Below are 25,544 nucleotides of genomic sequence, written 5' to 3' on the forward strand. Positions count from 1 at the left end.
CTACTCTCTACTAATAATTGCCAAAGTAGTGTTTATTATTTGTTTTATGTAAATAAATATAAATTTTTAAGTTCCTTAATGTCAGGCATCTCTAAATATTTTTCTTACAGAAAATTGTACTCATGGAGGAGAAGCATGCAACCAGAATAGAAAAAATGAAGCGATCGGTCTACTACCAACTGATAATAATTGACAATTATCAGAAGGCAATTGGCAAAGAGGTGGTACAGCTATTGGAATGGGTATGTTACAGTAGGTTTCTGTATTTTTGATCAACTATAGATTATCAAGCAATAAAACATTTTAACTTGAGTTTTTATTTGTTTCTTAAAAGAAAGCTCTTTACATTCCCCAGGTATTATGTTACAATAAATACTGGAAATTCACGTGAAAATGTGATGACAGGATTTTGAATATTATGTTTGTATTTTTGGTAGGTATTTAAATTGAGCCTATATTATGCTGTTAGCTTTGGAATTTCCTCCATGAATCTCTCTGCCTGTCTACCAGTCTCTTCAACACTGCTTAAAACTTTTTGGGTAGCAGTTCTAATATCTTTATGTTTTAGTGTCAGTGTTAGTCTAATGTTTCAGAGGAGCATCTTTAGATATTTTATTATATTAAATGTGCTATATAATTGCAAGTTGGTCTTAGTTAAAACTGACCTTGAGGAAAGAAACAAGTTTTTATGCAGGTCAGTGTGAATATTCAGGACAATCCCATAATTTATGAAGATTTCTGCAAAAATTATGAAGTGCTCCATGGTCAGCTAATTCAACTACACAGGTCAAGCAAAGAATTGTACAAACTGCTTCAAGAAACCAAAGCAGGTAAGTCATCAATTGTAACCATTAGTTGAAAATCTCATGGTTAAGACGTGCCGCTTTAATTTTGTGCAATTTTCTTCCTTTTGGCTGTCTTTACCTTTCTGGTCTTTCTGCTTATTTAAGTGGAAAGGTATATGATGCAATTTTCTGATGACAAATTGGTAAAGAACAGTGTAATTCATGTTGCACATTGTTATAAATCTCTCCAAAGAAAGATTTAAAAATCCTTTTAGAGGAAAATATGAAATTAGTTTATCAAGGTGAACATAATGGATCCCATTGTGCTATTTTGAAGAAGAGCAGGGTAATTGCATTAATTGGAAATTAGTGGAAGTTTGCTGCTATATTTTTCTACATTATAACCAATATTTTTAAAGCATTGTAAAGTGGTTTGAATATCTTGCGGTTATGAAAGGCACTTTTTAAATGCAGGAAAGGGACCTAATTATTTAGGGCTCTGAATATAGAAATTCAGCTTGAAATGCATTCATCTTGGCTTCTTGGGACTGACTGACAGCATCTTGGCTTGTAATTTAACATTCTGTATATGGTAATTACAGGAGTTTCAAGTTTGACATCCATTGAATATGATATTTTCCGGTGTCTTAAATTGAAATGGCATGGCAAATTCCTACATTAATAGCTTAAGGTTTGAATTTAGCAAAAATTAGATGTTACATTATGTTCTTTCTGTTATTTGTCTGTTTCTGTGATCTGTCTGTTCTTTCTTCATACCTTGTCTGCTTTACAGGTGTCTTGTTTCAACTAGGAATGGTCATGAATGGATCACAAATGCCAAAAGAGGAACTTGTGTCTAATGGAGATCTTTCATCTGTTTCTAAAAATTACCTTGATGCAGTAGCTCCAATAGATTTAACAGGTCTTGAGGAAAGTATAAGCGTGCATGTTGGTGAAGGATTCAGCAGCTGTGATCCTCAGCTTAATGTATCCCGGAGGAATATTTCCCAGTTAAATGGTCCTTGTGGTGAGAGCATCACATCAAAATGTGAATTGTACAAATTGCAAGAGGAAGAACTACCTATGAAACTCTCCAATGGTGGTCGCCCTTTTACCAATAGTCAGCCTTTAGGAGTTGATGAGCCTTTAGAAATTGTATCATCAAACGTATACAGTAGCCCCCAATTCACGAAGGTAGAAGATAAGTTCACACAACTACAGGTTTGGAAAGAAGATCCACATATCTTCACCAGCAAATGTGAGTCATCAAATTGCAAGCAAATATACGTGGCTCAGTCAGAATGGGAAGTTTGGGACACTTTTGAATTTACTTCATCAGGCAGCAATACAACTGGTTTTGAAGACTCTGAAGAAGGAAGGACTTGTGGTGTGCAAATTCTGGTCTCAACTTTGGATGCCACTTCCTCTCAAGAACTTTTGAGTAAGGATGATACTTCACAGCAGTCAAATTCATTTGACCAAATATCAACGTCAAGAAACTATGTATTGTCTTCTCAGCAATATGTGAGTCCTTATAGTAGCTTGGAACCACTAACTGACAGTCAGCTTCCATATTCACATGTTGAAAGTGATACAGAATTACCAATAACTAGAAACATTCAAGAGTTCCAATATTGCCGATGGCAGGAGATAGAGATAAGGGTCAGTTATGTCATTGACCCTCATTATTTTTATATACAGCACTCTGGTCAGGAGCTACCAGAATTGATGAGGGAATTAAAGTAAGTACAATTTCTTTCTTCTGGAAGTCTATTTCAAGAGTGGGGGACAGAATTTCTGCAGTATCCAAATAGCACGATGGGTAATTTCTGCTAGGCAACATTGGCATTAATTTGGTGATTAAAAATAACTTTAATTATACAAGATGTCTTACTGGGAATATTTAGTTTAGATCCACTTCGGGAGTACTTGCTTATTTGTTCATTTGACATGGCAAAATCAAGTAATTTTTGGATAATTACAAAAAAATGGTCCGATAATAAATCTGCCTCATCTACACTGGTAATGGCAGTGATACATGGCTGCCCAAAGTCATTCCCATTACCATCTGCATTTTACTTTGCTGTTTCCTTCTCCCAGATTGCTTCAGTCACATCACTGATCACTGCATTACAAATGTGATTGTCAGTACTCTAAGCATATCTGCATTTTTAAAGCCAAAATTTTAAAGTAGAAATTCCTCCTTAACATTGTTTTATCAGTATTTTTAAAAAAAAGCTTTCCAAGTAAGGATTTTTTTTTGTTATTTTCAGCTCTAATAATATGCATTTTTATATGTGAAACATTGTTTGTTTTCCTCCCTCTTCTCACCTAGATTAAAGATACTCCAGTTCAGACTGACAGCTCATCTAAAATATAGAGCTAATTAGTTTCTGGTGCTGTTACAGTGGAGAGTTGAGAGGAAGCAAAGCACTCAGATGAAGAATGTTATTTTATTTTGGGACATGAATGATAGAAAAATAGGGGGCTATGTTGGAGGGAAAGGTTAGGTAATCTTAGAGCAGGATAAAATGTCGGCACAACATTATGGGCCAAAGGACCTACAAGATAAGATAAGATCTTTATTAGTCACATGTACATTGAAACACACAGTGAAATGCATTTTTTGCTTAGTGTTCTGGGGGCAGCCTGCAAGTGTCACCACGCTTCTGGTGCCAACATAGCATGTCCACAACTTCCTAACCCATACGTCTTTGGAATGTGGGAGGAAACCGGAGCACCCGGAGGAAACCCACGCAGACATGGGGAGAACGTACAAACTCCTTACAGACAGCGGCGGGAATTGAACATGGGTCGCTGGCGCTGTAAAGCATTATGCTAACCGGTACACTACCGTGCCTGCCCACTGTGCTGTGCTGTAGTGTTCTATGACTGTACGTATCAACACAGGCTATTTATGCTCTTCAGGTCCATGCTAGCTCCTGGAGAGTAATTGATCCCACTCCCCTTTTCATAAATGCCTACACTTATGCCAAATACCTACAGCACATCTCTGAGATTGGGGAGGGAAACTGGGAAAACCCATGCAGTCACGCAGAGAAGGTGCAAACACTGTGAAGCAGTACTTGAGGTGAGGCAGCTGCACTAACTGGAAGGGAGGTAATTGGACCAGCGTGTGCAGTCATAATTTAGTCCTCATTTCACACATACTATCCTTGCTATTATAAATTGTTGTTCCATGTTTACAAAGGATACTGATATAAACATCACAATTACACCCTTCTGTCAGTAATGGTCCTGGTGTGCTTCCATCGGTAAAATTGTATCATTGTAATCTGACAAGGTTATAAAATAAGCATCAGTGTTAATGTAGATATTGAAATTTTGGAAGAGGGAAAGGTGTACACAATATTTAATACTTTAATATGCAACCAGTAGATCAACATGGACATGGTAGGTCAGAGGCTATGATACTTTAACTATCTTTAGTCCTTTATTTCTGTTGTTGTTTCTTTCTGTCTTCTTCCACTTCTATGTTCTTTTCTTTTATCTGAGTGAAGATGTACATAGAATGATGTGCTGTGTTTTAAACAAGAGCCACCAAAGGCTGGAGGCAATATTTGGATGGGGTTTGCAAGCAAAATATGATTGCCTGTGCAAGTGTTCCCAACATTCCCCAGTCAGTTGCGCTTTTCCTCATGTTCCCGCTCTACTTTCTCACTACCTACTCCCTTTCTACTGTTATTTCCCTCCCATTGCTACCCTTCATTTGTGAATTTCCAATTTAGTTTCTATATCTTGTCCTTCCCCTTGCTATTGCTCATTTTACACCATGCATCTCCCCACACTCCCATCTGCTTCTCCATGGAATGATGACAATGCCTGAGTAGATTTATATTTTCCCAGGTGTCAGCTGAGTGAGAATTAACATTGGGTTACCTTGTTTTTTACAGCATTGAGTGTTCCAAGAGTTCTGCTACAATCGGCTGCATCCCCTTGATAAGTTCCTATGTATGTGCATGGCTCCCCGAAAACAAACAGTGGTACAGAGCTTGTGTTATCAGGATTGTGGGATCTGAAGCAACAGTCGCACATGGTATGGGCATAGTCTATTTGAGGCCAGTCAGAAAGTGCATGATACGGAATGTAAATGGCATAACACTTGGAAAATGTGTAAATGCTGTACTTCCACATAGATGTTTACATCACGGTAGTCATATTTTTCAAGTCACACTAAGACCAGGGATCATTCTTCATGCAAGAGTTCTAGACAATGACTGCCAGTGGGCTGTTTTGTCAGAGTGGGCACTGTAAGAAGGTGAGAAAATAAAAGCAGGAGTAGGCTATTTGGCCCCTCTTGACTGCTCTATTATGCAGTAATATCACAGATGATCGTTTTACCTCCATGCCACTAACCCCATCTCCTTTGATTCCTTGAATGTATAAAAATCTATCAAACTCTGCCATGAGTATATTCAGTGACTGAGCCTCCCAACCCTATTGGGTAGAAATTCCAAAGATTTACTATTCTTTAGATGAAGTTTCCACACTGCTAACGTGCTGAAATCAGCCTAATCAATATCCAATGTTTTCTTTTCCCTTTTCATCTTTATATAATTTGTTCTGTATGCAGCAGTCCATAACACTTTAGTGAAATTCTTTGTGGCAGTTTTAAATATAAAATAATTCTGTGAGGATTATTGTTGCTTGCAACATTAGAACATTGTTGAGTACCTCAACTTTGAAAAATTTGTACTCCCTTTACAGAATAACTAATGTGTTGATGCATGATGAGGCCTTTGTAAGTAGTTCCTTTTCCTAGTACAGGATACTCATTTCAAAGTGGAAAATTGGACTGTTTTAAGTTCACAACAACAGTGTGTTCAAGAAGTTCTCATACATTAATGCATAATGTTAATGATCTAATTAGATAAATCCTCTCCGTGCCGCTGGTCATTTAGATTCTATGATATATCAGACTTTTTGCACATCAGGTTACCGAGTAAAGCTGCTTTCCCTCTCCGTTGAATAGTCTTTGAATTCAGTAGTTGGAGCAGCAATTCACATGGAGGAGTCAAATTGTTAACTTTGCCCTTTTTATTTACAGATGACCATCAGCACATTTTAGTGGAAGTTCTATGTGTAGATTATGGATTCTCTGCTTCCCTTTCAATCAGCCATTTAAAAATTTTACCTCCGACATTTTATGCCCTTCCTCAACAAGCTTTGCGTGTGTCTTTAGCAAATGTAAGTATGTTTCAGTCATTTAATGGGTTATGTTTCAATAATCTAATGATCCAGAAGCCTGGAACAATGATTTACAAATATAAAGTCAAATCCCACCATAACTTGAGGAATTTAAATTTAGTTAATTAAATAATCCCGAATAATGCCCACATCAGTAGCCGTTTGTCATTAAAACAAAACTCATCTAACGTTGTTTTCACTTTTCATGGCATCAAAACAAATAAAATTTAGGGAGAATTATTTTCATCATCTACTTTTTATAATTGTGGGCATAGCAAAGATGTGGAATTATACCAATGTTCACAGATTTAATGAGCACGTTTCATGAAGACCGAGTTAGAAGCTTCAATAATGTAATTATGCTACAAGCTATTTCTTGGTGTAATGGCAGTGTTGCGATATAAGCTTATGACTAACTTTTTTTCAAGTCACTTTGACTTATTTAAGATAGATCTGCAAATAATAAAAAGTGAAATACATGTGGCCTAGAAATGGTACGTGTTCAATCTTTCAATAGGTACTGCTATTCAAATTATGTAACCAAACAGTTTCAGTAAGAGGATGCACGCTTTGCCATTCATAATGTGTATCTTTTTAACTGAAATGGCAACATAGTTGGACTGTTGATTTCCCTGATTTGCTCACATTGCATCCAGAAATTTTTCGTGAGCGTCCGATATTTTGCTGGGGGTACAAGGTGGTTGGGAATCCTGTACAACAAAGATAATAAACTATCAAATCATTTTCTGCAGATATTTCCAGTATGTGGTCCCACCTGGTCCAGATCAGAGATCAGCTGGTTCAAGAAGTTTGTGAAAAACAAAACATTCTTTGCAAGACTTTACCAAAAGTTGAACGTCATGACAGTGGTGCTCTTCAGTGAAAGGGGGAAAATGGGGATCATGAGGTACATCCTTGTCCCTTTTGAGCTATAATGTTCATATCTCAATTAAATAGACAAGATAGTGTGTTTTAAATTTTTGTTTAATGTAGGGGATAGGAATATTATTTACTTTTGGTCAATGCATCGCTAACCTTTATCAAAGGGCACAAATGGTTTGTTATACAGAATTTCATTGTGATATTACTTTGGTTCTTTCTATACAAGTAGATGGGGGGGGGGGGGGTATAACCAGGCATATGACATGCTTGCCTTCATAAGTCAATGCATTGGGTATAAGAGCTAGGAAGTCATGTTGCAGCTGTATAAAACTTTGGTTAGGCTGCATTTGGAGTACTGTGTGCTGTTCTGGTCCCTTATTACAGGAAGGATATGGAAGCTTTGGAGATCGTACAGATGAGGTTCACCAAGATGCTGCCAAAATTAGGGTATTATTAGCTATAAGGAGAGGTTGGGCAAACTTGGATTGTTTTCTCTGGAGCATTGGAGGCTGAGGGGATACTATCTATCAGAAGTTCATAAAATTATGAGAGGCATAGAATGGGTGGATAGTCAGAATCTTCTTCCCAGGGTAAAAATATCACATACTAGAGGGCCTCACTTTAAAGTGAGAGGGAGGAAATTTTAAAGGAGATGTGTGGGGCAAGTTTTCTTTTTGCATAGGGTGGTAGGTGCCTGGAATGTGCTGCCAGGGTTGGTGTTGGAAGCTGACACCATAGTGGCATTTAAGAAGACAGGCGTATGAATATGCAGCGAATGGAGTCTCTCCATACTGTACATTGTTTAGGTAGAGAGAGCAGTTCGGGTGGAGAGCAGTTATCCCTTAAGAATATATGTATTCATGAATTATGCCCTACTAGCCACAGACATTACTTTTGGTATGTTATGTGATGGGTATAGAAATAGTTAGAACATAGAACAGTACAGCACAGTACTGGCCCTTCGATCCATGGTGTTGTGCTGACCTATATAAACCTACTACATGATTAATCGAATTCTTCCCTCTGACACAGCCCAGAACCCTCCATTTTTCTTACATCCAGGTGCCTATCTAAGAGTCTCTTAAATGTCCCTTTTGTAGAAGCCTCATCCACCACCCCAGTATTGGCCATTACCACCCTGAGGAAAAGGTGCTGGCTGTCCACTCTATCTGTGCCTCTCATAATCTTATACATCTCTGTCAAGTCACCTCTCATCCTGGGTCGGCTCCAAAGAAAAAAGCCCTAGCTTGCTCAACCTATCCTCATAAGGCATGTTCTCTAATCCAGGCAGCATCCTGGTAAATCTCCTCTGCACCCTCTCCAAAGCTTCCACGTCCTTCCTACAATGAGGTGACCAGAACTGAACACAATATACTCTGTGGTCTAACCAGAGTTTTATGGAGCTGCAACATTACCTCGCAGCTCTTGAACTTAATCCCTCGCCTAATGAAGGCCAACACAACATACACCTTCTTAACCACCATAACAACTTGCGTGGCAACTTTGTGGGATCTGTGAACTTGGACCCCAAGATCCCTCTGTTCCTCCACACTACCAAGAATCCTACCATTAACCTTGTACTCCGTCTTCAAGTTCGATCTTCCGAAGTGTATCACTTCACACTTTTCTGGATTGAACTCCATCTGCCACTTCTCCACCTAACTCTGCATCCTGTCTATATCCTGTTGTAACCTATGACAATGTTCTACACTATCCACAACACCTCCAATCTTTGTGTCATCTGCAGACTTACTAACCCATCGCTCTACTTCCTCATCCAAGTCATTTATAAAACTCACAAAGAGTAGGGGTCCCAGAACTGATCCCTGCAGAACACCACTAGTCACCAACCTCCAGGCAGAATACTCTCCATTTACTATCACCCTCTGCCTTCTGTGGGCAAGCCAATTCCAAATCCATGTAGCCAAGTCTCTGTGGATCCCATGCCTCATGACTTTCTGGATGAGCCTACCATGGAAAACTTTGTCAAGCCATAAACACCACATCCACCACTCTACCTTCATCAATTTTGTTTAAGTTCTGTCACTGCCCCAGAGTTAGTAAGTTAATGTTTCTGGTAACACTAAGTTAGCATGGAACCCATGCTTTAGCAAATCCCTGACTCGCCATAAGTCGTACATAAGGGATCTGGAATAAATAATGTACCTTTAACTGCTGACGTGAATCAGTAGTGAAAGTATTAGTTCATTTTAGTTGTTGGCAATGTGAATGAATTGCCAGTATCCATGGAATGGCCTCCACTTATTATAGTGCTGCATTATTTAGTGTAGTTTAAATTAGCTTAGTCGCTTCCAATGTAAGTTCATTTCCCTTAACTTAATTGGTCTGTTGTACTGGATTTAATTTTTTGTTCTCTTTAGAAGAGGGTCTGGACTTTCCCAAAAGATGGCAGCAGCTGGCCTTGCAAGATACTCGGAAAGTAATTGCAGTAAGTGTTACAGCCAGTAGGATAATAATATTAGTAGGATAATAGCACTGTAATAGATGCCATTACAGTGCCAGCGATCGGGGTTCAATTCCCGTCGCTGTCTCTAAGGCATTTGTACGTTCTCCTGTGTCTGCGTGGGTTTCCTCCGGGTGCTCCGGTTTCCTCCCACATTGCAAAGATGTACGGGTAGGTTAATTTGGGTTTAAAATGGGCGGCGCGGACTCATTGGGCTGGAAGGGCCTGTTACCACGCTGTAAATAAAATTGTAAAAAAAATTATAAGGGATGTCAAATGTATTTTACAAACATATTCAAAAGAAGAACAATTCTCTTCCCTGAAATTAACTTCTATCTTCCACAATTGTCACTCTTTCCACTACATAGCATTGAGCATGTATTTTCTAGGTCAAACTATGTTCTTTGGCACTAAATCAGTATTAGTATTTCCATGTAATCACTCTTTGCTAAATGCCATCATATTTCACTTGATTACACAGAAAAATTAATGTTCAATTTTCTGTTCTTTCACATAAGCCACTGTTAACGTAAATGATCCAGTCTTTTCAACTTGAGGTATTGGTTGTATCTCATATTCCATGTGGGTAGCCTACAACCCAATGGTATGAACATTGAATTTTCTGATTTTAGGTAACCCACACCCCCAGTGTTGTCCTCGTACACACACTCACCTGTCCACCTAGTTTCCTTCTCCCTTCGTTCACCTTCCCCATCCCCTCTCACCCCACTTGGTTCCATCTGCCCATCACCCTCTCCCCATCTGGTTCTGCCCATCACCAGCCAGCCTCTATCCCACTGCCAGCCCTCCCCCTCCCTCCCTCTCGTACTACTATATACTGGCAATCTTTTTTTTCCTCTTCCCTTTTCAGTCCTGAAACGTCAACCTGCACCTTTTACCTCCACGCTTGCTGTTTGCCCTGCTGAGATCTTCCAGTGTTCCAGATTCCAGTAACTGCAGTCTCATTTGCCTTTACACTGGAGGTTATTGATTGGCATCTGGAACAGAAGACTCAACCATTTCCTCAACAAACTGCAAAGCTTAGGGTTTGACCCTGGAGACTTCTTGTTAGCGTCTCTCACTTATTCACTGCATCAATTCCCCAAGGGACCATTCTGCTCCTTGTTTCTGTGGTGGGGTGGATTGGTTCAATATTGAGAATTAAAGGGCTGGATCCTGCATTACCTGGTCCGACACTTAGGGTTGCCACCTGGAGTTGCCACCTGGAGTTACCACCTGCCTGCAGGTGCCTGGGCCGGATGCAAAGGGGCTTATTTCTGGAGCCAGATGACAAAATTCTCTCTGGCTGTGCAATACTACTGTAAAAAAGATTGTGAATATTAATGTCAAGAAACAATTGAGAGATTTTTTTTTAAACATTAGCTTCACCAAAAGTTGGACCAAGTATTCCTCTACACTGGAAACAATGCCTTATAAAATTACTGTCAGGAGCAACTAATTTGAAGAAGCAATCAGGTATGTTCCAGAATGGTATACAGAGCTAACTTTCTTGTTTATGAATAACATCAGAACCTCATGATGTACTGATGCCTTTAAATGAACATTTCAAAATATTACAAAGGTTAAGATATAACTCTGCATTTTCAGTTGTACAGAAATTTGAATGCCCAATGCCCACTTTCCTACTGACCATTTTTTCTCCTTTCTACAGACGGAGCATTGTTGAGCATTGGTTCGCCCAAAGGGAACGTCTATAAAAAGATCTAAGCAGAAAGGCAAAGGAGCCGGACTGTCGAATCTTTCTTTGATCCAAACCTAAAATTTAATTTAATCTGGTAACATGCTGTTTAAATGGATTCATGTGTAACTGCGTGTGCATTATTGGAATGTACTTTGTTCATCCATGTACTAAAATATATTATAAAGGAACTTATTTGAAGCACTCTAACCAAAGGATACTGGAATTTTGTTGTTTTGGGTCACTTGATGCCATAAATTATTTTGATGTAAACTGTAAATACAGGTCATCCCTGGGTTTTGAAAGGGTGCAGTTTTTACAGACATCTGTAAGTTGAATTTGTCTACAAGTCGGAATATACGTTTGTACATACACAAAATCACCTGATATAGTAACCATATCTCCACGGTACTGCGGTAGGTGCATCTGGTTCTAGAGATGCTGCTGAGGTAGCTGCAACTGGTTCTAGAGACGCTGCTGAGGTAGATACATCTGCAGATGCTGCTGAGTGGAGGCAACTGGTTCTGATTTCCTTTCAAACTTAATTTAAAAAAAGCATATCAAGTGAAGATTGAACTGCTGTTTTAACTCTTCTAAAATTTCTTTGTAGCATCAAAAACTCTCATTGACAATCCTACAAGCCTTGGTGTATCTTGCTAAATTAATATCTTGCCCTTGTAGCATTCAAATTTCCTCAAAGCTGCTGCCAGAGAATCTCTTGTGATGAATTTGTGGTGAATATCTTTTCAGCTTCTCATTCTTTTTCCTCTTCTAACAGCTGCTTTTCCAGTTCCATAAGGTCTTTGTTGCTTAGTTCCTCGGTGTGACTTTCTAGCAACTCAGTGACATCATCATTCTGACTTTGCAGAAACTTTCTTCAAAAGCACACAATTCTGATCTCTCAATCATCTTTTTCCATGCATTTATGTGCTTTATGGCTGTATCAAAGAAAAATCTTGGCACTTCAAGGTTGCACCGTCATGTCACAACCCCTCTTCCTAGCTGTATGAGCAGTTTTCTCACCAAAGCCAACATGAAGCTACTTTCTTGTTCAGATTGATTAGATATTGGGAGACTCCAGTGCACAGGGATCCTTCAATCAAAAAATTTGATAGCACCATGAGAAAGGGACAGGTTTGCCTGAATAAATATGAGCCACAGTTTGGTATTTAGTCCTTCAAATATTTTGTGTAGAACTGCTAGGCACATCTGACAAGGAAAATGTCTTCAATGGCTCATAACATTGTAGCATTCGATCTAAAAACAGTAGTGTTGATGGCCATTTGATTACACTATATCCCCATGCATTTTGATATTCATGCCCAATGCATTCACAGAAGCTTTTTGATCTTTCAATTTGGAAGGTGTATATGGAAATATATCCAAAGATCTTGTTCAGTGTCTACTGGAATTGTGTCGGTTCCTATTTGGGCACAATTAAGTGCAATATAGGTGAGGAATCACTTACCTTTGAATGACTTTGTTTACTTTTGTGTTCAAAATGTCTGTACCTTATATCAGTGTAGTTTTTACATTACTTCCTGAGAATGCCACAATCTTATTTTCAAATCAATAATTATTGATAACATCTATTATCTCTAATACAATAAATTCTGCTGTGTTTCTCCTTTTAAGCTCATCAAAATCCAGTATTCATGATTGTGCAGACCAATTTTCATTGTAAGTATTGCACTACCTAACCAGGACAGGAAGCAAGTTTATAGTCAACAATTTGATGCATCAACTAGCAGTGATACTTATCAGGTCATAAATTAAATCTTTTCCCCAGGGAGCCAAAACATGCTTCACACTTTGCTGATGCACAGGAAAATTTGAGATTGCTAAGTTTTTCATTTAAATTATAGTACAGTCCATTTGCTGGAAGCTGTGTTTATGTCTAGGAGTATCATGTACATGTCCCCCTTGTGCATCTGTGTTGGCTCAACTTTTCAAAAGATATCACTTACAGAATTTGAATGGGCTTGGGACTGTTGGGGCAGCTTTACACTTAACCAGATCTTCCTGTTCTTTTACACATGTCCTGCCCTACAGAAAATTGAAACCTAAGACAAGCGTCTGTTTTCCAGTTGGTCAAATATAAGAAAGGTTTTTTTTGAATCTGCTGATTAAATGTACATTTCCTTTTCTTTGGTGTCATTTCACTTTGGTTTTGTGAATTAGAGACAATTGTGGGCATTCTTGACAAGACATCCCTTATTTCCAGGGACAGCATACCTCCTCCAGGGGCTTTCCTGGCATTAAGGGATGTGTGGTCACCATCGTGAAGAATTACATCCCATGCATTTCTACGGTCTTTTCCTGACATCAGCACATTAATTCATTGTTAAGCTAACTAGCCGCCTTAGTTCCAGGAAATCTTGGAAGTAGACATAGAAATGAGGATTTTCTCTGGTGTTGTTCAGTGCTAGTTTGCATTTATTTCTAGTGAAGGTTGAAGGATGGCAATTGGGAGTCCTTTCTGTTTGAAATCAAGGAATGCAGAAGGCATTTGTAGAACTCCTGCAGTCACTCAGTTTGTGAGAACAGTAATATTATGGATGGTAAATTAAATCAGTGAGGTTCCTGCTGTGTGTGCATTTGCCACTCTCGTTCTCCACGCTATATTTATTCACTGAGGTAATTAATGAGTAGAAATTACTGCCATCGAAGCAACAACTGTGCTTAATGTTGACTGATGTGGTGTGTACATTCCAAATGGATCTACTGTTGTCAACCTGTTGATAATTACTATCCCATACTGAATAGTGTGGCCTTGTGCAACCTAACACTGTCATGAAGTAGCCAGGACAACCCTGCCAGTGAAATAACTGAAAAATCTTAGTTGGCTAAGCCTTGTCGCCTGGCTTAGCTAGCTGTTAAATTTCTCATAAGTTAACTTATTTTCTGAATGTCCCAAACAATTAAAATTAAAAATAAAAACTTAGAATTGCTAAAACTTGAAGAAACTCATTTAAGTAAACTCATTTAATTCAAAAAATTGTAAATTACCCAATACTTACCGAGGTCCCTCACGGCCATTCTTTTTCATTAAAATCATTGGATTCTGTTCCTGCGCCAGGACTAACTTTGCATAAGTCCTGATGAATGTGGTTAGGAAGTCGCTGACAAAGAATAGGCGGCAAGTTCAGGGCTTCCACATAGGCACCGGAATGGTGACACTTGCATGGAGAACAGTTGGCATTTTAATGCATGTTCCAATAAAATGCACTGATGTGAGGTGCCAACTCCCCCATCTGTTTTATGCACTGTGCTGCTCAAAGGCATATGCTCTTTGAAAAGCAACTTGTAATCTTTCTGTGAATATGTTTTAAAAATATTTCAGTAGATCTTAAAACACTTGAATAAAGATGGAAATCTGAAATAAGAACTTGAAACATATAGTGGATGAATTAGTTTCTTGCTGTTGCTTGCCTGCTGACTTAGAGGAGATGGGGAATTGTCAAATGTCCACTGCTGATTGGTGGATTCTGTTTCCAAGGAATGAAAGGCAGCTTTGATTCTGCTTGCTTTCCAGATGTTTAAAACCATATCCTTTGCCAAAATTTTTGTAACTCTGAACTTGCCAGCCTTAACTTGCTTCTATCAACAAGTATTGTTTTGAGCTTTTCATTCCACTAGAAATACAATTTTTGACTGTTAAACAATAAATGACGTTTTCTCACTCTTGTTCAACTTTTAATTTTGTATTTAACAAATATCTTGTGATTAAAGTGAGAACTTCTTTCTTCACTATTGTTCAGTGAGAGCTCCCTGTCTTTTATTTCTTGTTTGATTTAACAAATGAATGCTACTTTCTTGTATTGTGGCTGCACTGATAGAAAACAATGTGCTAAGATTTTGTGGCAGTATCACGACAGAAATGCAGATTTTCTTAAATTTATCTTTCTTTTAAAATTATCAAGTGAATAAATCTCATAATGTAAAGGATGTCTCTGTTGGGAAACTGAATTCATTCAGTATTCTGCATCAATGTTAACTTACAAATCTCGTCCTCTTCTATAGCACTGGATTGAACACTAAGGAAATCACTGTTAGAATTGCATCATCTACATCCAAAAAAAGTCATATTTTGATCCTCCCATGAATTCCAAGAGATTTAATTTCTTTCCAGAAACATCCCTTGCTATTCATATGCTGACCATACATGTGCATGATGTAATTTTGGAATTTGTTTCAATATTTTTATAACAAGCAGAGGAAGCAAAGATCTTATTCTGCTGTGAAAAAAAATTGCTCAGCCTAACCTTTTGATGTGAAATGTTACTTACAATGTATAGGTTTACAGTGTAATTCATCTATTACACAAACTGTTCGAGAAAGCCGAATTTCGTGACACGGGTTATCTGGTAGTGCAGTGAGAGAGAAGGATACTGTATTATGCATTCTGCAATTGGGGGGAAAAAATCAGACCTTACTGTAAGAATAAGAATCAGATTTATTATCACTGACTTATGATGTGAAATTTGTGGCAGCAACACAGTGCAAAGACAAAATTACTATAAATTACAAAAATAATGCAACAAAAAGGGAATAACAAGATAGTGTTCATGGGTTCATGGACTCTTCAGAAATCTGATGGTGGAGGGGAAGAAACTGTTTCTGAATCGTTGAACATGAGTCTTCAGGCTCCTGTACCTCCTCCCCAATGGTAGTAACAAGAAGAGGTCATGTCCTGGACAGTAAGGGTCCTTACTGATGGATGCTGCTTTCTTAAGGCACCGCCTCTTGAAGATGTCCTCAATGGTGGGGAGGGTTGTGCCATGATGGAACCAGCTGAGTCTACAACATCTGCAGCCTCTTGCGATCCTGTGCATTGGAGGCTCCATACTATGCAATGATGCAACCAGTCAGAATGCTCTCCACCGTACATCTATAGAAATTTGTAAGAGTCTTTGGTGACGTACCAACTCTCCTCAAACTGCTAACCAAGTAGAGCCACTGGCGTGCCTTCTTAGTGATTGCATCAATGTGTTGGGCCCAGGATAGATCCTCTGAGATGTTCACACCCAGGAACTTAAAGCTGCTCACTCTTTCCACTGCTGACCCCTCAAAGAGGACTGGCGTGTGTTTCCCCTGACTTCCCCTTCCTGAAATCCACAATCAATTCCTTGGTCTTGCTGACATTGAGCATGAGGTTGTTGTTGTGATACCACTCAGCCAGCTGATCTATCTCACTCTTCACCATCTGAGATTCTACCAATAACAGTGGTGTCATCAGTGAATTTATAGGTGGTGTTTGAGGTGTGCTTAGCCACACAGTCATGAGTGCAGAGAGAGCAGAGCAGTGGGCTAAGCACACATCCTTGAGGTGTGCTTGTGTTGACAGCGAGGAGGAGATATTATTACCGATCGGCACTGACTGTGGTCTCCCAATAAGGAAGTCAAGGATCCATTTGCAGAGGGAGGTACAGAACCCCAGGTTTTGAAGCTTGGTGATTAGTACTGAGGGGATGATGGTGTTGAACATTGAGCTGTAATCAATAAACAGCAAATACAACTTCTCACCGTAGATTAGGAATCAGAGCACAGATGCTGGAGCACACCTTTCTCTGTCAAAGTTATGGCCTCGACAAGGGACTTGAAGTTCAGCTTGATCACAGGTAGTGTATTATTCAAGAAAATACAATAACCACAATTTAAAATTTATAAAGGGTGAATCATAGCAGCATCAGAAGTTAAAGAGATGTTGAGATGGAGATAATCAGATTGAAGGTGCGTTTTATTTTGGTATTGGTATTGGTTTATTATTGTCACTTGTACCAAGATACAGTGAAAAACTTGTCTTGTATACTGATCGTACAGGTCAATTCATTACACAGTGCAGTTACTTTGAGCTAGTACAGAGTGCATTGATGTAGTATGGGTAAAAACAATAACAGTACAGAGTAAAGTGTCACAGCTACAGAGAAGGTGCAGTGCAATAAGGTGCCAAGGTCACAACAAGGTAGATCGTGAGGTCAAAGTCCATCTCATTGCATAAGGGAACCTTTCAATAGTCTTATCACAGTGGGGTAGAAGCTGTCCTTAAGTCTGGTGGTACGTGCCCTCAGGCTCCTGTATCTTCTACCCGATGGAAGAGGACAGAAGAGAGAATGACCCAGGTAGGTGGGGTCTTTGATTATGCTGGCTGCTTCACCAAGGCAGCAAGAGGTAAAGACCAAGGAGTGGAGGCTGGTTTCCATGATGCGCTGGGCTGTGCCCACAACTCTCTGCAGTTTTTTGCGGTCCTGGGCAGAACAGTTGCCATACTAAGCCGTGATGCATCCAGATAAGATGCTTTCTATGGTGCATCGATAAAGTTGGTGAGTGGCAAAGGAGACATACCGAATTTCTTTAGCCTCCTGAGGAAGTAGAGGCACTGGTGAGCTTTCTTGGCCGTGGCATCTATGTGATTTGACCAGGACAGGCTATTGGTGATGTTCACTCCCAGGAACTTGAAGCTCGCAACCCTCTCAACCTCAGCACCATCGATGTAGACAGGTGCATGTACACCGCCCCCTTTCCTGAAGTCAATGACCAGCTCTTTTGTTGACATTGAGGGAAATGTTGTCATGACACCATTCCACTAAGCTCTCTATTTCCTTCCTGTACTCCGACTCATCGCTGTTTGAGATACGGCCTACTACGGTGGTATCATCTGCAAACATATAGATGGAGTTAGAGCAGGATCTGGCCACACAGTCATGAGTGTATAGGGAGTAGAGTAGAGGGCTGAAGACGCAGCCTTGTGGGGCACTAGTGTTGAGAATAATCATGATGGAGGTATTGCTGCCTATCCTCACTGATTGCGGTCTGTTGGTCAGAAAGTCAAGGATCCAGTTACAGAGGGAGGTGTTGAGTCCTAGGTCTTGGAGTCTGGTGACGAGTTTACTTGGGGTTATAGTATTGAAGGCAGAGCTGTAGTCAATAAACAATAGTCTAACATAGGTGTCTTTCCTGTCCAGATGCTCCAGAGATGAGTGTAGGGCCAAGGAGATGGCGTCTGCTGTAGACCTGTTTCGGCGATAGGCGAATTGCAGTGGGTCGAGATTGTCTGGGAGGCTGGAGTTGATGCCTGCCATGACCAGCCTCTCAAAGCACTTCATGATGGTGGATGTCAGAGCAACTGGTTGGTAGTCATTGAGGCATGTTACCTTGCTTTTCTTCGGTACGTAAAGATTTAAAGGACCAAGGGAAGTAAAGAGTCGGAAGGCTTTGGAAAATACCTAGAAAGAAATGCATGACTACCACTGGTGGGGCATGGGTAGAGAAACATAGTCGGGTAGGTGGTGCCAGGGATGTGTCCACATTAGCGTTTATGCTGGTCTGCTTCTGTTTTAAAAACTCACTTTGTTTTGGAAACATGCTGACCCCAATTATATACTTGGACTGAACAAAAATCCATATTTCAGAATCTGGACCTCTTGCCTGAGGAACCAAGGCCTTGACTGTGAAATATCTATTTTTAGATTTTTTTAAGCCTAATACATAAGTGCTTATTTGCTTCAGCAGCCACCATGAAAAAGACAAGTCACCTTCTGGGTATGGTTTAGGAACCATCAGTTCAGAAGGGTTCTGCCTCTGGATAATATTTTTTATGGATATTGATTCTGGCCCTTGCAAAGCAACTCAGAAAATTACTGAAATGTCAACCACATGGTTTTCTTGTGGCCTGTTGACCTTGCAGAGTTAAAGGAGGGGAATAGCAGAAAACCTTGAAGAACGATTGAGCCAGTTTCTACACTCCCTGCAGTTTCTCTCAGCACATTTTTTAGATGTAATCTGATGGTATGTCTGTGAGGTTTATCTCATTATTTCCTCTCAACATAAAAGAAGGTAGGGTGATTGAAAACTGATGACCCTGAGAGCTAGATTATATGGATAATTTTAACTCAACCAACTCCAGTTGGGTATTAATCCCACAGTACTGATTGGGTTTAACCCTGTTCTTTCCATGTCCACACTTGGCCTATCTCTCTTGTAGGTGCATAATCAAGTGCAAGATACTTCCTGAAGTTTTGTTTTAGATTGATACTTGAGACTTGATAATGTGTGCTGGATCAGGAATGCTTGTCGGGTACACATGTGGAGTCCAGATCTAATGACATTTTGTTGTATGTCCTTAAATCAATTTTCAAATATGGGAAGCACCCAGTGCAAGCCCATGCCTCTCATCAACAATCTGTAGTGATATTAACTAGCAAGCATTTTAATATCATTTATTTAATCAGTTACAAAACATTAATTTGTACATACGAGCCCAAAGAGTGGAACAGACCACTCATACTGAAGCAGGTCTTAAACAGCAAATTGAGGCCTAATTCGGTATTCCTCAAAGAGCATTAGCCTTACCTGGTTTATAGCCTGAGAGACTGAAGTGATGACCTTCTAACACGTCATCAAACCTTGCTGATAGTATTCAGAAACGACTCTTCTCTCCACCCCCCACCATTACTTCACCAACCCTTTTTTTGTTCACCAGACCCTAGTTTGATTTGACTCTGACCCTTCATGTCCTGCCCCCCCAAACCCCCAAACCTATGACCCACCAGAGCTAGAGAAAGAACAGTAATGCATGCTAGACCTTTCTGTTGTCCATAATGCTGTGATAATTGTACATGATAGGATATCACTACCATGTGCAAAATTCTCTCAATCGGCATGTGCATCAATGGTTTAATGCACCTTTCTTGGCACTGAAGAATTTCTAGGTCAATTTATTTTACAGGTACATGAATAAGTTAATAATATTTTAAACACTTACTTGACTCAAGTTTAAAATATTATTAAAAAGATAAACCACATGGTCAATTCCTTTTGTGATTTTCTTCTTTGTTTTAGACATTCTTTCTGGATGACTTTTACTACAAAAATTGATTTCCTGCAACTTCCAACTGCAAGGGCAGGCTGGTATTTCATGTTTCATGTTTAAACCTATTGACTGACTAAACGTTCCTTTTCATCCTTGTGTTATCAGTAAGCGGGAGAACTGCCACCCATGCTTCTAAACCAAGTGGCTAAGTCTCACATTTATATTGGAGTAATGACATTTCACTGCATGTTAACAAGCTCACCTTAAGAGATATTACAAAATACCTCTCGAGCAAATTACGAAACTTAGGACCTTAGCAACCAAGGATGCACCAATCAGCAATAGCGAATTGATTAAGGGCGGAAGTGTAACAAGATGCCTGAATTGGACAACTGAAGGATCTCCAATGAAATGTTAGCAGAGAGAGAGAAGGGCAAGGTCTCAGAGTGGTTTGAGTAATTGTTGCATTGTTGAAACAGGAACCAATGGAGGTCAGTGGGATTGGTACGATGGGTGAATAGGATTTAGTGGGGGATTCCACTGACTTCACTGAGACCAATGTGGAGGAAGCTGATACCGAGGATGAATTTCTCCCCTGATTTCTTAAAAGACAACACTTCAAATAATGATTACCAAATCCTAAAAATAAAACTTCTGCCATATCCCACCCATTATCCCAGTTTTTACTTTTTATTTTAATTTCACCCAGGCTTTTGGGTAACATATTTGTCGCCATTGTACCACAGTCAAGCAGCCTCAGCTGTTACATTTATTAACACTCAATTAAACATAAAAACATAATACTCTTCTATTTACCAATTATCTTGTATGTAAAACATTATCCATTGTATTGTTCTGTGTGACACTCGCCAGTCTAAGTTTATATTTAAAGGCTGCAATACCAACATGTAACGGTAGAGTGGGGTAGTAATCTTGTAATCTTACACTGAAATTTAATGCCACCATGTGGTACTTTATTGCTACTACATATGCTCTTTAATTTTAATAAATACTTGGCAACTTTTATTATAAAGTTTCTCTTTGGATCAGAATTTCTATACTGTTCCCTCCATTCAGGAATTCAAGCATTCCTTCCAAGTAGCTATTGTACTTATTACAATTCAGTGTCAGGATGGCTGAGTGGTCTAAGGCGCCAGACTCAAGGAATTAACTCCTTCTGTAGTAAAAGCGGGTGTTCTGGTCTCCAACTGGAGGCGTGGGTTTGAATCCCACTTCTGATATGAATTTTTTGGGGCAGGCACGGTAGTGTAGCAGTTGGTGTAACGCTATTACAGCGCCAGCAACGCGGGTTCAATTCACAAGATCACAAGCCATCCGGCACACCAAGTCTGCTCCGCCTCTTCACCATGAGCTAAAATATTCTCCCATCTAGCCCCAATTCCCTGCCTTTTCCCCATATCCCTTAATAACCTGACTAATTAGATACCTATCAATTCCAGCCACTGTCTGTAAGGACTTTGTATGTTCTCCCCATGTCTGTGTGGGCTTCCTCCAGGTGCTCCAGTTTCCTCCCACATTCCAAAGACGTACGGGTTAGGAAGTTGTGGGCATGCTATGTTGGCGCCGGAAGCGTGGCGACACTTGTGGGCTGCCCCCAGAACACTCTACGCAAAAAGATGCATTTCACTGTGTGTTTCAATGTACATACATGAGACTAATAAAGATATCAATGTACTACATTCAGTGCTCACAATGCAGTCTTCTCTACCTTGGAGAAGTTAAAAGCAAATTATGTAACTGCCTTGCAGAATGCATCTGTTCAGTCCATAAGGGTGACCCTGAGTTTTTGGTTCCCTGACACTTCAATTCTCCAACCACTTCAAATCCAACATCTCTTACACTGTTCCACTGAAGCCCAACGTAAGCTCAAAGAACAGCATCTTCTCATCTTCCAAATGGGCACATTACAGCCCTCAGGTCTCAACTTTGAATTCAATAACCAGGCTTGCCAATCTGCATCAACTCTGGCTAGATCTAATGGAAGATCATCAACCTGTAACACTGTCTCAGTTCATCTCTCTCCACAACTGCTGCCTGATTCATTGGATTTTCCAGCATTTTCTTGTACTTCTGATCTCCAGTGACTGCTGCATTCTTTATCTCACAGTTGGAGTCACAGAGTAATGCAGCACAGAAACAGGTCCTTCGGCCCAACTCGTCCATGCTGACCAATGTGCCCACCTAAGCTAATCGCATTTGCCTGTGTTTGGCCATTATCCCTCCAAACCTTTCCTATCCATGTACCTATCCAAATGTCTTTTAAATATTGTTATTGTACCTGCCTCAACTGCTTTCTCTGGCAGCTCATTCCCTATACACACCATCCTCTGCATGAAGAAGTTGCCCTTCAGGTCCCTTTTAAATCTTTCCCCTCTCACCTTATGTCCTTTAGTTTTTGGTTCCCTTTCCCTGGGAAAAAGATTGTGTGCATTCTATTTATGCCCCTCATGATTTTATACACCTCTATAAGATCACTCCTCAGTCTCCTATGTTCCAAGGAATAAAGTATTGGTACTGGTTTGTGAAAAACTTGTCTTGCATACCGATCGTACAGGTCAATTCATTACACAGTGCAGTTACATTGGGTTAGTACAGAGTGCATTGAGGTAGTACAGGTAAAAACAATAACAGAGTAAAATGTCATAGCTACAGAGAAAGTGCAGTGCAATAAGGTGCAAGGTCACAACAAGGTAGATCATGAGGTCAGAGTCCATCTCAAAGTCCTAGCCTGCCCAACCTCTCCCTATAACTCAGTCCCTTGAGTCCTGGAATTCCAGCATTCTTTTTTCCCCTCACCCTTCTCCTTCTCACCCTGTCATCATTCCTTGCCTCTTTGCTTCTCCCCCAGGCAGATCAGCTCTGATTAACAAGTCTTGCCCATCCTCTCTCAGACAGCGCCAACATAAGATTTCTCGTGATCTTCAGCAATCATCTTCAACATTATCTTTGTTCCTTCCACCCCTCCCATTTCTCTGAAACTGAAAACATCTTCTATTTCTATTTTTTCGATGAAAAATCATAGACCTGAGACATTAATTCTGTTTTTCTCTCCACAGCTGCTTCTTGACCTGCTGAGTGTTTCTATGACATAACTTCTATAACATAACTTCCATAAAAACTATCATTAAAAAAATTAACCAATGTTGAATTGAAATGTAACAGTTTAGAAGGAGTGATTTCATTGGAACATAAGATTATTTGGGAGAATGATAGAGAGTTGGTGAAAGGTTGTTTCCTCAGGCTGGAGAGTCCAGAATTAGAGGACAAACTTTCACAATAACAGGTTGGCCTTTCTGGTGTGAGGAGAAATTTCATTACTCATAGAACATAGAACATTACAGCACAGTACAGGACCTTGGGCCCACATTGTTATGCTGATATTTTATCCTGCTCTAAGATCTATCTAACCCTTCCCTCCCACATAGCCCCCCATTTCTCTGTCATTCATGTGTCTATCTAAGAGTCTCTTAAATGTCCCTAATGTATCTGCCCCCACAACCTCTGCTGGCAGTGCATTCCACGCACCCACCACTCTCTTTGTAAAAAACTTACCCCTGACATCCCCTTATATCTTCCTCCAATCACCTTAAAATTATGTCCCCTCGTGTTAGCCATTGTCGCCCTGGGAAAAAGTCTCTGACTGTCCACTCGATCCCTACCTCTTATCATCTTGTACACCTCTATCAAGTTGCCTCTCATCCTCCTTCTCTCCAAAGAGAAAAACCCTAGCTCACTCAACCTATCCACATAAGACATGTTCTCCAATCCAGGCAGCATTCTGGTAAATCTCCTCTGCACCCTCTCTAAAGCTTCCACATCCTTCCTATAATGAGGCGACCAGAACTGAACACAATACTCCAAGTGTGGTCTAACCAGAGTTCTATGGAGCTGCAACATCACCTAGCAACTTTTGAACTCAATACCCCAACTAATGAAGGCCAACACACCATACGCCTTCTTAGCAACCCTATCGACCTGCGCGGCAACCTTGGGGGAATCTATGGATGTGGACCCCAAGATCCTTCTGTTCCTCCAGTTGTGTTCAAATTCTCTACCCCAGAGATTTGCAGATACTCAGTATATGGGTATGTTCAAATTTAAGGTAGGATGATTTTTGGACTTAAGGGATTAAGGTATATGGAGATCAGGAGGGAAAGTAGAGAGGCTTGGTTTGTATTGTGTGTTCCAGCTTCTGTATTTATGGTCTTGTAGACTATCCTTCCCTGACAGACAGTTTATCTATTCCAGCCACACAGAATGCCAAGGAATGGAGTAATGTGTTTAATCCCGATTAGTTTTTTAAAACATGGTTCTGTTGCAATATAGGAAATGTGGTTTCCAATTTATGCACAGCATGCCTGCAATGCGACCAAATAACAACCAGGTAATCTCTTTTTACTTAGCAATGTTGGTTGGGGGACAAGCATTGGACTGGTCACTTGTTCTTCAAAATAGTGCCAGGGATCTTTTACGTTCATCTAAGATAATGAACAAAGGATCAACTTAACATTTTATATTAATCTAGCACCTCCTCCACTTCAATGTTCCCTCAGCACTGTGCTAGACTATCAGTATCAGGTTTGTGCTTAAATTGCTGGAGTGGATTAATCTAGCACCTCCTCCACTTCAATGTTCCCTCAGCACTGTGCTAGACTATCAGTATCAGGTTTGTGCTTAAGTTGCTGGAGTGAGTCTTGAACCCATGACTTTCTGACTCAGAAGGGAAGCATTATCTATGGCACACAATTTAATCAATGCCCATCTATGGTAAACAGAAGGGACCTTTCTGCAGCAGAAAATAGCCAGGGAATTTAAGATCGTTGGTAATAGAATTAATAGTGAATTGAGAAAACCTTTTTCACCCAAACCATGGTGGGTATTTTAGAACATATCACCTGAAAGGATAGTGGAAATAGAAATCCTCGCCTCATTTAAAAAGTATCTGGATGAACACTTGTTGTGTTCTAGCCTACAAGACCATGGACCAAAGTGCTGGGAATAATGGGCTGAATTGGCTGCAAATGACTAGGATTCCATGATGTTTTGGATCTTCACTAATGGCTAAAGTGAAGAGCAGGCAAGATGGGAGGAATGAGGAGGAGAAAATTAATAAAGAAGTAGAGAGTTACAAGCAAGGAACAGGAAGTAGGGAAGCTGATGCTCGCAACTTCCAATTCCATTTTCAATATTCCGAACTGATTTCTACAAGTGCTGTTGCTCCTGCCATTTCCTGTTCTATAAACTAGCAGCAGGAACACTTACTACAGACAGTTTTTACCACATCAGTGCACTTATTACCCTGGTGTATCTTCCCACCCTAAACAGGGAATAGAGCGACGACGTCGTAGTTCCTTATATCTCTCCAAAGGCTCCAACTGAAAAAGCACAGTTATGTGTTTCCTTTCCATTTTCAAGTAGTCTCTTTTTAGGGTATAGTTAATTTTCTTGCAGTTCATGTGCAAGTTTGTTTCATCAGGGTCAGGATTTCCTCATAATCCTACTCACCTCTGCCCATTCCACAAAATGGAAGATTCCTTTGCCTTAAATGTGAAACCTGTTTCTTCTTTCAACTTACCACTTGTATCTCTCCCCTCCTTGCTGGGTCCACTTGCACATTATTGTTATTGTTACTGTTTTTACTTGTACTGTCATAGAGTTGTACAGACAGACAAA

General features: G+C 39.9%; 1 protein-coding gene and 1 non-coding gene across 2 annotated transcripts; both read left to right on the forward strand.

Moving 5' to 3' along the window:
* Window positions 1–758: 758 nt before the first annotated feature.
* Window positions 759–11,527, forward strand: LOC127573644 (uncharacterized). The gene is made up of 8 exons (XM_052022049.1): window positions 759–830; window positions 1,579–2,527; window positions 4,700–4,842; window positions 5,854–5,993; window positions 6,746–6,900; window positions 9,257–9,324; window positions 10,723–10,815; window positions 11,012–11,527. The coding sequence occupies exons 2-8, from the start codon at window positions 1,599–1,601 to the stop codon at window positions 11,065–11,067; spliced, it is 1,584 nt and encodes a 527-aa protein (XP_051878009.1). The 5' UTR covers window positions 759–830; window positions 1,579–1,598; the 3' UTR covers window positions 11,068–11,527.
* Window positions 11,528–20,976: 9,449 nt separating this feature from the next.
* On the forward strand, window positions 20,977–21,091 carry trnal-caa (transfer RNA leucine (anticodon CAA)). The gene is made up of 2 exons: window positions 20,977–21,014; window positions 21,046–21,091. It is a non-coding gene; the product is annotated as a tRNA-Leu (tRNA).
* The last annotated feature ends 4,453 nt before the right edge of the window (window positions 21,092–25,544 follow it).

The sequence above is a fragment of the Pristis pectinata genome, chromosome 8 (genome assembly GCF_009764475.1).
Source record: "Pristis pectinata isolate sPriPec2 chromosome 8, sPriPec2.1.pri, whole genome shotgun sequence".
In the NCBI taxonomy this organism is placed as follows: Eukaryota; Metazoa; Chordata; class Chondrichthyes; order Rhinopristiformes; family Pristidae; genus Pristis; species Pristis pectinata.